Raw genomic sequence first — 11,587 nt, 5'->3', positions numbered from 1 at the left:
AATTATTAATTAATTAATTAAGATAATTAAATGTAGCAAGACAATTAACGGCTGGCTTTACTGGGTTGAATGCACTCCAGAATGCATTTTGCCCTCGTGGCTGCCAGGACTTGGCTGCTGGCTCACGCTGAGCCTGCTGTGGAGCTGCACCACCAGAGCCCTTTCTGCTGAGCTGCTCTCTCCAGCCACTCGTCTCCCAGCCTGTGCTTGCATCCAGCATTACGCTGTCCCAGGGGCAGCACCTGGCATCTTCCGTTGTTGAACTTCATGCCGTTACTAATCTCCCAGTGTGCCAATCTGTCTAGATCCTTCTGCAAAGCCTCTCAGCCCTCCACGGAGCCAACGGTGCCTCCCAGTTTAGTGTCATTGGCAAACTTGCTGAGGACCCATTCCTCTCCTGCACCTAGATCTTTGATAAACATGTTGAAGGTAATTGGCCCCAGAACTGAGCCCTGGGGAAGACCGCTAGAGACTGGCCACCAGCCAGATGTAGACGCACTCACTAAGAAACTTGAGGTTGCACGCCAAGAAACGTTTCCCGCATCGGGACAAGAGGTTCCCAGCAGGCCCAACAGACCTCTCATTCGTACAGCAGGCCAGCATGTATGAGTTGTGCGCTCAGTAGTGCCCAGATAATGATGGGGTGTGCCAGGCCCCTGTGTGCACTGCACCCTGTAAGGCTGGGCTGACTTGTGGTCACACTGACTTCTGTTTGATGCCCTCTGCTAGCCCCACACACTGGTAAGCTGCCAAGCAGCCATTCAGCAGGCATATTTGGCTTTGCTCCATCACTGTTTTCAGCAATAAATCTATTGCTGCTTCTCTCTTAGGAGTGAAGCGCATCATTCCTTTTGCGACACATGGACGAGCACAGATTTCTGAGCTGGGATTCTTGTTGTTTTGTATCGCTCAGAATGGGGTGCATCAAATACCCAGCAGGCCACCAACTGCCCAGCAGCATCATGCAGTCAGCACCAGCCGTGCAGAATGTCTGCGCAGGCCCTTCCCCACTAATAAAAGACCACAGTTTATTGGTAGGGTTATTGATAAAGGGCCACAGTTTATTGGCAGGGTTAGAAGAGAAAGGGTCTTCCCTTTTCTTCAAGGTTCCCTTTTCTTTTCACAGTTCATCTGGTGGATGGCTTCCAAGGGCAGATGCCAGCCCTGGAGGAAGGATCCAGTGGAGGATGTCCCTCTTCAGCAGGACCAGGATGAGGAAGGCGAGCTGCAGGCCGGCAAAGGACAGCACTAATCTCCTGCAGAACAGAAGAAGGTTCAGACAGAGCCAGGGATAAATTCATCCTCTTTAAACCCTGCCATGGGACCCCGTGCCATGCTGGGAGCAACATGTGCCGCTCAGGATTGGGGTGAGGAACCTGCCTATCCCCCTTGGCTCTGCTGTACTTTGAGGGCCACCCCCCACCTGCTTCCCCAACCCAGGAAACAAAGAAATGCTGAGGCAGTTTATCCTGGAGAGGTCAAAAGCTGCCTAATGCCTTGGGAGCCACGACCTGCGAGAGCAACTCACCGCAGCCAAGTACTGATTCTGTGCCTCCTTGACGCCAACTCTTCATCCTACAGGACAAGGCAAAGCAGGGCCACGTGTTAGGGCACGTGAGCCAGGGAAGGTGTTGGGGGCGCTCAGACCCCCTCCCTCGTTCCCACTGAGGTGAATGGCCCCATGTCCTCTGGGGCCAAGTCCAGACCCTCCCCCCGCAGGCCCACAGCAGGGGTATAGCTCCTACCAGCTGCGCAGCCACCATCTCCTGCATCCAGGTCTTGGGCGCCTCGGCCGCCTGCATCCTCTTCCCCCTGCTACAGACACCACAGAGTTTCTGGGCTGTGAGAAGAGACCTCGGCCAGGACCTCCCCCTTGACTGAGGTGGCCAGGAGGAGCTCAGGGTGCTGCCCAGCCTCTGCTGGAGCAGGGATGAGGCATCTCATTGTCCCAGCACCGCACAAACCCACACTCACCCCCTGCACCCTCTGCCTTCTCCGTGCCCCAGGCCTTGGGGGCGCGGGGGGCTCTGACAAGAGGCTGGGAGCTGCTCACAGTCGTGCAGCATTGCTAAAAGGAGTCAAGAGTTGCTCAGAGAAGCTTGGAGCTGCTTAGGAGAAGGCAAAGGGCTCTCCAGAGCAGCCATGAGGAGCTGAAAGGAGCCCCCAAACTGTCTGTGACACGGGTGCCTGGAAGCTGTACAGCTCCTCCCCGCCGTCTACCCCTGGTCGGGGTCAGGGCCCTGTCCCCACTCACCTGGCAGTTTGCGTTTTGAAAACCTCCCTTCTCTCCTGGAGGTTCTTAATCTCCTCCCTCAGAGCCTGGAGAAGCAAAGGATCAGGTTCTGAGACTACCCACACATGCTTGGATGGGGCTTCCCCCCCCCCCCAAACATGTTGATCTCCCCTCCCTCCTGCCCTCAGGACCTTGTTGATACTGGCTCTTTCAGCAACAGCCTCTTCCAGCTCTGCACGTCTCCGTTTGCACTGCAAAGCAACCGGGACAGATTGCACGGAGTCAGGGTGGCAAAGGGCATCCCCAGTCTATCCCCAGGGCTCTGCAAGGCCAGGCCAGAACCAGGGCAGCAAGCACTAAGGCATTCTGGGGATCGCACCACTCCCCAGCAGCTCTGCCCTGCCCCTGTTGGACTTCTGCCTCTGGGTTACAGACCTTTAGGAACTCCTCCAGCGCCGCTTCCACACCAGCCCTTGCCTGAGCGACCTGCGCCAAGACCTCCGCCATGTTCTCCAGGGACTCCTGTGCATGCTCCAGGGACCCCTTCGCACCCTCTGCCTCCATGGCTTCACCTGCACCTGCACCTGGGGGAGCAGCCCTCTTTGTACCCTTCGAGGCGGCCGTGTCACAATGACAACCATGGTGACACCATGGTGACATGGCCACGGCTGCCCACTGGGACATGGCTGCCACTGCTCTGGGGCTGGTGCCAGAAGTGAGCTGTGGAGGGACGCTTCCCAGCCCTCCATTAGCACCCAGGGCTGGGTCACTGCACCCATACCCCTACATCCACTTCCCCCTGGCCACCTATGCCTCTCGGTCGACTACGGCAAGAAGTCCAAGCTGGAGTTCTCCATCTACCCGGCCCCGCAGGTCTCCACGGCCGTGGTGGAGCCCTACAACTCCATCCTCACCACCCACACCACGCTGGAGCACTCTGACTGCGCCTTCATGGTGGACAACGAGGCCATCTACGACATCTGCCGCAGGAACCTGGACATCGAGAGGCCCACCTACACCAACCTCAACAGGTTGATAGGCCAGATCGTGTCCTCCATCACGGCCTCCCTGCGCTTCGACGGGGCCCTGAATGTTGACCTGACCGAGTTCCAGACCAACCTGGTGCCGTACCCGCGCATCCACTTCCCCCTGGCCACCTATGCCCCCGTCATCTCGGCCGAGAAGGCTTACCACGAGCAGCTCTCGGTGGCCGAGATCACCAACGCCTGCTTCGAGCCGGCCAACCAGATGGTGAAGTGCGACCCGCGGCACGGCAAGTACATGGCGTGCTGCCTGCTGTACCGCGGGGACGTGGTGCCCTAGCACACCAACGCCGCCATCGCCACCATCAAGACCAAGCGCAGCATCCAGTTTGCGGACTGGTGCCCGAGTGGTTTCAAGGTGGGCATCAACTGCCTGCCTCCCACGGTGGTGCCCGGGGGGGACCTGGCCAAGGTGCAGCGCGCCGTCTGCATGCTGAGCAACACCACGGCCATCGCCGAGGCCTGGGCCCGCCTGGACCACAAGTTCGACCTGATGTACGCCAAGCGTGCCTTTGTGCACTGGTACGTGGGCGAGGGCATGGAGGAGGGGGAGTTCTCGGAGGCGCGGGAGGACGTGGCCGCTGAGAGAGGGAGTTCAGAGAATCTTAGCAAATAGAGATAGAGCGCTGACAGTATTAAACTAGTGGATGCTGCTGAATGTCTTTGCTAACCATTTTGCATCGTGCAAATTAACTGAAGCAAGAAGCCTTGGGCCCCTTACCACGTTTAGTTCCTCATAAGAACGTGAAGTAATCTTAAGAAAGTGGCAGAAATTGGTCCTGCAGTTTGGACAAGAGCCAAGCAGCAACTGAGTCTGCGCAAAGACAAGAGGTCAGCTAGCGGTGGTGAGGAAGAGTCACCAACCTTCATCCCCACAACCCCTGGCGACCACTACCAGGAGACACTGCGCAAGCACAGATGGTAGGAGCTTGTGGAAATGACTTCTTGGATCTAATTTTAATATAAAGCGGGGACAGGTTATGCATATGGAGAGGCTTATTGTGAAACTTCAGGCACATGTAACGCTTTGTTGCATATAACCACGGCAAGTTGCCGCGTCGTGAGAGCACGACTCACGGCTTTGGTGAGACAACCCCCCGTGCTGCCCAGTTCCGAATAAACGTCCAGAGAAGGGCAACGAAGCTGGTGAGGGGTCTGGAGAACAAGTCTTACGAGGAGCGGCTGAGGGAGCTGGCATTGTTCAGCCTGGAAAAGAGGAGGCTCAGGGGCGACCGTATCGTGCTCTATAAGTACCTTAAAGGAGGCTGTAGCGAGGCGGGGGTTGGTCTATTCTCCCACGTGCCTGGGGACGGGACAAGGGGGAACGGACTAAAGTTGCGCCAGGGCAGGTTTCGGTTGGGTATTAAGAAGAACTTATTTACCGAAAGTGTTGTTGGGCATCGGAATGGGCTGCCCAGGGAGGTGGTTGAGTCGCCGTCCCTGGAGGCCTTTAAAAGACGTTTAGATGTAGAGCTCGGTGACATGGTTTAGTGGAGGACTTGTTAGTGTCCGGGTGATGGCGTCATAGAGGAGGGATGACGTCATATGACCTCGTTAACAACCCTTCTAGGGGTTGTTAACCCTCGTTAACAGCCCATGCTAATGGCTGTGTAATGCTGTATGTCATCACTACCACGCTTCCCCCACTAAAGGACAGACGTGGCCCAGACCCGTAAGCTGTGCCCGTGCCTGAGGCCTCACAGACACATTCTCGTTGCGCACCTGCGCGGGGGCTCCGTCTGCACTCGTTAACAACCCTTCACCTCCCTCCTCTGCACCCCTTGCGCTGAGGCTGTCGGGGTGTGTCCGGGCGGGCACGCACCATATAAGGTCATATGACGTCATCCCTCCTCTATGACGCCATCACCCGGACACTATATAAGGCCGCGCTCGCCCAGGCCGGGCCAGTGGCAGAGGCGACCTCTGCTGCTGCGCGGTGCTGGGAGCCGGTGTCTGCTGAGGGCTCAGAGGCTGCTGTCCCTCAGAGGCCCAGGCCGCGCGATCGCTGGTGGCTATTGCTGGCAGCGTTTGGTGAACGTTCATCGTTCTCATCCCTTAAGCCATGATCCGGGGTGGTGTGGGCCAGGGGCCCGTGGCGCACAGTCACCCCTCATCCCGTCGGGGCCCAGCGCGACCCCCCAGCAGGCCTGTGCAGCAGGAGGAGCACAGGCAGGAACTGGAGGCGCTGCGGGCCCAGCTGGAGGCCGAGCGTCTCCACTCGCAGGAGCTGCACCGCCGCTTTGCTGATGAAACCCGCCAGATAAAGAAGATGGCAGAGCAGGAGCGGCAGCTTCTGGCTGAGAAGCTACGCTCCAGATGGGAGCAGCAACGGGCACGGGAGCTGCAGCGGCTGTGGGAGCTGAGCCAGAAGCAGCGGGCAACAGAGATCCGTCAGCTGCTGCGTGAGAAGGAGGCCGAGTGGCGCCAGGCACAGGAGTTGCTCCAAGAGCAGCGGGACGACGCCGTCCGCCAGGCGCGGGACCTGCAGCAGGAGCTGGCCGAGGAGCTGGTGAGGCACGGCTGCAGCAGCAGCAGCGAGGCCCGCAGCAAGCTGCAGGAGGTCCACAGGCAGCTCCACTGGCGGAAGGACAGCAAGCAGACCGCCCGCATCGTAAGCCTCCAAAATGAACTGGAACTGCAGAGAAGGCTCTTCCAGCAGTACATCCTGGAGCAGGCTGAGGGGAGGCCGTCTGCCTCCCACAGCGAAGACAGGGCTGCGGCCTGGCACCGCCTGCAGACTCGCCTGGGCGCAGGGACCACCGGGACCTGCTCTTCGAAGAGCCCCGGTGCATCTGGTGCTGCTGGGGGAGGAGGGCAGCAGACAACCCACTCCAGCTTAAAAGCTCACCTCCAGGGAGAAGGGAAGAGCTGCGGGCGGGCGGTCACAGACGTGGGTGTTCAGGTGGCAGCGCAACAAGAGGCCTGCCCACCTGGCAGTGGAGACAGCCAGCTGCTGCAGGAGAAAGCTCATCTGCAGCATGCCCTGGAGGACCTGCAGAGGCAATGCGGTGTCCTTCAAGAGGAGACCCGCCTTCTGGGGAAGGAAAGCGCTCTGGAACTGGGGGAGGAGGTGGAGAGGCTCCAGCAGAAGACTAGTATGCTAGGCCTCCTTACCAAGCACCTGAAAGAAAACACCAGGCAACTGAAAGAGACCGACCTGAAATCTGGAAAGACTGCTGCAAAGACAGAGCAGGTCGACCAGCAGCAGAGAGGGGAATCGGAAACCGAGGCTGGGAAAAAACTTAGGCCTCACAGGAACCTGGATCAGGAACGCTCAAGACTGCAGCAAAGGTACGAGGAGCTGAAAGTGCGTCTGAGAGAGATGACAAATGAAAATGCCAGGCGCGCAGAAGAAAATTCTCAGCTCCGTGGGCAGAAGGAGCGGATAGACGAGGTTCGATCTGACAACGCTGCTCTGAAGGGGAAACTCGTGCAAGTGACAGAGCAGCGAAATTCTGCCATCGGAGAGGCCAAACGTCTTCAAACACGACTGCAAGATCTGGGTTGTGAACTGAAAGCCATGAGACAACTGGCAGGATGAAGGCAACAACAGGAGAACGACCTCGAGGAAACAAGGCGACTGCTGCAGAAGAAGAAAGAGGAAGTTGAGCATTTGCAGAGGGCTTGGGCAGAGCAAAGAAGGACACATGAGGAAGACACGCAAGCGTCTCAAGCGCAGCTGAGAGAATTAGAGAAACAGAATCAGCACCAAAGTCAACAATGGGAGCTGCTCTCTCAGCAACTTGAGCAAGAAAAAAGAAAAGAATCCAACCGTATCGGTTCAGGACTACCACAGGTGACATCTTCTCCCACAGCACAGGCCTATGCAGAGCAGTCCCATGACCTTTGCAACCGCGAAGACAGCTCTGATGTTTCTGAGGAGGCAACCAAGGTCCCGGCATCCCACACAAGTACCTCGACATCAGATGCCGCACACAACAGTCCTGGGTGCCGCCTTCTTTCAGACGAGGGCCCTGTGCATGGGAACGAAGAAGCAGGAGCAGAGCATGTGTCCTTCATCCTGCAGTCCTCGGAAGAAGAATCGCTAAAACTTCGGAAATTTTTAGCTCGATACAGCTACGATCCTTTCGAGGGTCCTAATGAGCACCCCGAAGCAGAGCTTCCTCTGACTGCGGGAGAATACGTTTATGTCTATGGAGACATGGATGAAGATGGCTGGTTTGTGGGAGAGCTGACGGATGGCACGAGAGGATTTGTCCCCTCTAATTTGGTAGAAGAAGTTTCAGACGATGACCTGGTGACAACTGTGCCTCCAGAGCTACGTGATCTCCTGCAGGATAGCGATGATGAACTGAGATCTTGCAGCAGGAGAGGAAGGAAGAAACGGAGGAATCGGAGGAATAAATAAAGATCTTGACCAAGGAATCTGTGTCCCCTGTGTCTCCCCCCCTTCTCCCTCCCCTTCCACAGCTTTTATTGCTGAGCGTGACGTTGCCGTATGGACTATCCCTTTGGTCTTTTTGGGTCAGCTGCCCTGGCAATGCCCCCTCCCCACCTCTTGCCCACAGCCAGCCGACTGGATTTGGGGCTGGGGGGTGGCAGAGGGAGGGCGCTGTGGGAGTCCTGATGCTGTGCCAGCACGGCTCAGCAGTAGACAAAACACATTGGTGCAATATCAAGTCAGTTCTAGCCAGAAGTACAGAGCATAGTGCTGCATGGGCTGCTGTGGGGAAGGTTGAGTCCATCCCAGGCAGACCCAGAACACCATACCCACCGTGGTGGGGATGGTATGACCAGGCAGGGTCTAGAGGGGTGGCTGGATCCCCACTGAAAAAGTCGTCAGGGGGCTGTGGAAAGGCTGCTCAGCCTGTAACTTGTGAAGCTTCTGCTCCCTGCTACGAGCTGCTTGGAAAGGCCCGGCTCTTTCAGAACCCACTTTCCCCTTTGGACCAACGGCCCAGGTGTGCTCGGGGCAGCGGTCTGTGCCAGCTGTGACGCATTTCACACCATTGCTGCTTCTGGAAGCCTGCTGCAGGCCCACCGTGCCTGCTGCCGCCATCGTTCACCCGGCTCTGCCACAAGCACCTTGTTTCTCCTCAGGTGTGGCCTCGAGTGAGCTGTCCCCTCCTGGCTGCCTGCAGGAGAGCTTCAGGGGCCTCAAAGAGAAGGCTCTGCTGGGCTCCGCTGTCACTTTGCCCTTTGGAACAAAAGCGCAAACCTGCGCTACAGCACCGCCGTCGTGCAGCCATCTGGGAGCACAACCAACAGGCTCCCTGAGAATCCCCCGTGCCTCCCAGCGTGCCCCCCATTTTCACTCGCCTGTGCCCCCGCTCCCATATGTCCCCCTTTCCCCTCACTATTTCAACTCCCATGTCCCCACCAGTAGTTTCCCAGTGAGCTACGTCCACGGGGCCTGAGGGAACCGGTGGACTTGCTAAGCCACTGGCCATCATACAGGAGAGGCTGTGGAAGTCTGTTTAAGTAGTTCCCACTGACTGGAGGAGAGGAAACATAGCCCCCATTCTACAAAGGGGAAAATGGAAGACCTGGGAGCTACAAGCCTTCCTCCCTTTGTGGGGGTGCAGAGCCTTCACCACCCTCAGGCGGGAGGCAGAGCTGAGGCAGGGCCGGGCTGGGTGGGGGGGGCGCTCGGAAAGGTTCTGTGCTGTGGGGCGTGCTGGGGGGGGGCACTGGGAGGGGGTGTCCTTAAGGTCAGTGGTCATTAAGGTCCCCTCCAACCCAAAGCCTTCTAGGATTCTGTTTCTAAAAACACCTCTTCTGTTCCATCCCAGTAATAATAAACAGCACAAGCAGAAATCAGCTCTGCCAGCCTGGGGTGTCCCCATGCATTCAGGTCGTCCTCATCCCCCCCACACTCACGCTACAGCCTGCCCCATGGGAGGCCAAGGGGAGATGTTTCCCCTGCACTTGCAGCTCTCCAGCAAAGGCCCTGGACTGAATGGAACAGGCGGTGCTGGAGCTACACCGGGGGTGCTTGGAGGGCTTGTAGGCACAGTAAAAGATGCATTTCAAACAGCCCAGCTGGGCCCTGCTCGTGTCCCGCAGCCCGAAGGAGATGCCAGCACGGACGCGCTTTGAACCAGGGCATTTACTGGGGTACTGTGTGTTACTGGCATTTACTGTGGGGTACTGAACCGGTACTGAACAGGTCCAAGCCTGTCCGAATGAGCAGAGCTGAGGCAGGGCCGGGCTGGGTGGGGGGGGCGCTCTGGAAGGTTCTGTGCTGTGGGGCGTGCTGGGGGGGGGCACTAGGGGAGGGAACACACGGTGCTGGGGGGCACCCGGGGCACGTAGCTGGGGGTAACTGTGGGGGGGATGCCCTAGAGTAGGAGTTGAACTGGTGAGGGGAAAGGGGGTCATATAGGAGTGGGGGCACACGCAAGTGAAAATGGAGGAGTTCTCCTCCTCCCTGTTAAAGGGGAGCAAAGCTCCCCCCATGGCCTTCCTCCCTTTGTGGGGGTGCACAGCCTTCACCACCCACTGTCCGTCGTACCTGAGAAGTTGTTGCTGAGGGCTATAGAAAATAAGGAGGCGATTGGTGACAGACAACACGGCTTCACTCGGGGCAGATCATGCCTGACAAATCTGGTGCCCTTCTATGATGGGGTTGCAGCATTGGTGGGTAGGGAAAGAGCAACGGACATCATCTACCTGGACTCGTGCAAAGCACTTGCACTGTCCCCCATGATCTCTAAACTGGAGAGACATGGATCGGATGGACGGACAACTCGGTGGGTAAGGAATTGGCGAGATGGTTGCACTCAAAGAGTAGCGGTCAGAGGCTCAGTGTCCAGGCAGAAACCAGTAACGAGTGGCATTCCTCAGGGATCTGCATATTGACCAGTGGTCAACAGCACCCAGGGGTGGGTCACTGCCCCCCATACCTGGATTTACCCCACTAAATGCCCTGGTTCAAAGCGCGTCCGTGCTGGCATCTCCTTCGGGCTGCGGGACACGAGCAGGGCCCAGCTGGGCTGTTTGAAATGCATCTTTTACTGTGCCTACAAGCCCTCCAAGCACCCCCGGTGTAGCTCCAGCACCGCCTGTTCCATTCAGTCCAGGGCCTTTGCTGGAGAGCTGCAACTGCAGGGGAAACATCTCCCCTTGGCCTCCCATGGGGCAGGCTGTAGCGTGAGTGTGGGGGGGATGAGGACGACCTGAATGCATGGGGACACCCCAGGCTGGCAGAGCTGATTTCTGCTTGTGCTGTTTACTATTACTGGGATGGAACAGAAGAGGTGTTTTTAGAAACAGAATCCTAGAAGGCTTTGGGTTGGAGGGGACCTTAATGACCACTGACCTTAAGGACACCCCCCCCCAGTGCCGGCTGTAGTGTGCCCCCCCAGGGCAGGCTGTAGTGTGTGAGTGTGGAGAAGAGATCGACACCTGCCTCTGCATTTGTCCTCCTCGGGAAGTTGTAGAAAGCAACGAGGTGAACATGTCTCAAAAAAACAACAAAAAAAACCCAAACCTGTCTCAAAAGACCGACCTTGCGGTTTGGACAAGAGCCATGGAGCAGCTGAGTCTGTACAAAGGCAGGGGGTCGGCTAGTGGTGATGAAGAAGAGCCACCAACCTTCATCCCCACGACCCCCCGACGACCACCACCAGAAGGCACTGCGCGCGGGGATAGGTTATGCATATGTATAGGCATATTGGGAAACTTCATGCCTATGTAACTCTTTACTGTCTATAACGCAAGCAAGTTGCCGCGTTGGGGTGCGCATGCCTTTGGGAGCTGTCCCGCACGTGCCTGGTGCTGAAATAAACCACATACCTACTTTATAATTCATTTGCTTTGAGTTGTGGAGTTCTTCCACGAATCAGTGTCATAAGCAGCAATTTTCTATCCAGAGAGGCCTCTGTCTGCTCTCACCTGCTCCAGATCATGCTTACTGCCTGCAGCACTTGCTTGGCACCAACACAGGCAGAGAGCTAGGAGCAGGGCTGAGCGTGAGGGAGAGGCCAAGCCCTGCAGCTGCTGCTTGCAGCTCATCTCTTACTCTCAGGAGCACCGGGAACGGATGGGAACACCTCACTAAGGTGGCCTTGTCCCACGCCAGCGCACACAGCCTGGTCAGAGACGTGACAGATGCAGAAGGGGTTCTGAGAGCAAGCCCATTCCCCAGTATCCCAAGCACGGGGAGAGGAGAGCCGCATGAAGGGAGAGCCAGTGTTGGGCTGGGGCATGAGCCCCCTGTCAGGCTCTTTCTCACCTGCATCTTGTCATAAGTCTTGGCAAAGACTTATGCAAGTCTTTGTCCGAGTCTTTTCAAAATGAGGGGGGTGTAGCTGCTTCTCCCTCAGGCGGTGGTGGCTTCTCCCATTCT

General features: G+C 57.4%; 1 protein-coding gene and 1 pseudogene across 2 annotated transcripts; one reads left to right on the top strand and one right to left on the bottom strand.

The window, feature by feature from the left end:
* Positions 1-461: 461 nt before the first annotated feature.
* Positions 462-2,465, bottom strand: LOC310888059 (uncharacterized protein). Its single transcript, XM_083814438.1, has 6 exons — positions 2,425-2,465; positions 2,255-2,319; positions 1,975-2,068; positions 1,746-1,815; positions 1,529-1,575; positions 462-1,256 (listed from the first exon to the last, which is right to left on the bottom strand). Exons 3-6 carry the CDS (start codon positions 2,064-2,066, stop codon positions 1,121-1,123), a joined length of 345 nt encoding a protein of 114 aa, XP_083670564.1. The 5' UTR covers positions 2,067-2,068; positions 2,255-2,319; positions 2,425-2,465; the 3' UTR covers positions 462-1,120.
* A 449-nt stretch (positions 2,466-2,914) lies between these two features.
* LOC310888058 (tubulin alpha-1A chain-like) lies at positions 2,915-3,992 on the top strand (annotated as a pseudogene). The gene has a single exon. The product of its transcript is annotated as a tubulin alpha-1A chain-like (transcript).
* Positions 3,993-11,587: the final 7,595 nt, after the last annotated feature.

Source organism: Anser anser, assembly GCF_964211835.1.
Source record: "Anser anser genome assembly, chromosome: 30".
In the NCBI taxonomy this organism is placed as follows: Eukaryota; Metazoa; Chordata; class Aves; order Anseriformes; family Anatidae; genus Anser; species Anser anser.
This window is presented reverse-complemented; position numbering and strand designations above follow the sequence as displayed.

Coding starts and splice junctions, on each gene's coding strand:
- LOC310888059 (XM_083814438.1), bottom strand. CDS start 2,066: ATGCTGCACGACTGTGAGCAGCTCCCAGCCTCTTGTCAGAGCCCCCCG. Junction 1,576..1,745: donor AGATGGTGGCTGCGCAGCTG/GTAGGAGCTATA, acceptor CTTGTCCTGTAG/GATGAAGAGTTGGCGTCAAG. Junction 1,257..1,528: donor AGAATCAGTACTTGGCTGCG/GTGAGTTGCTCT, acceptor TCTGTTCTGCAG/GAGATTAGTGCTGTCCTTTG.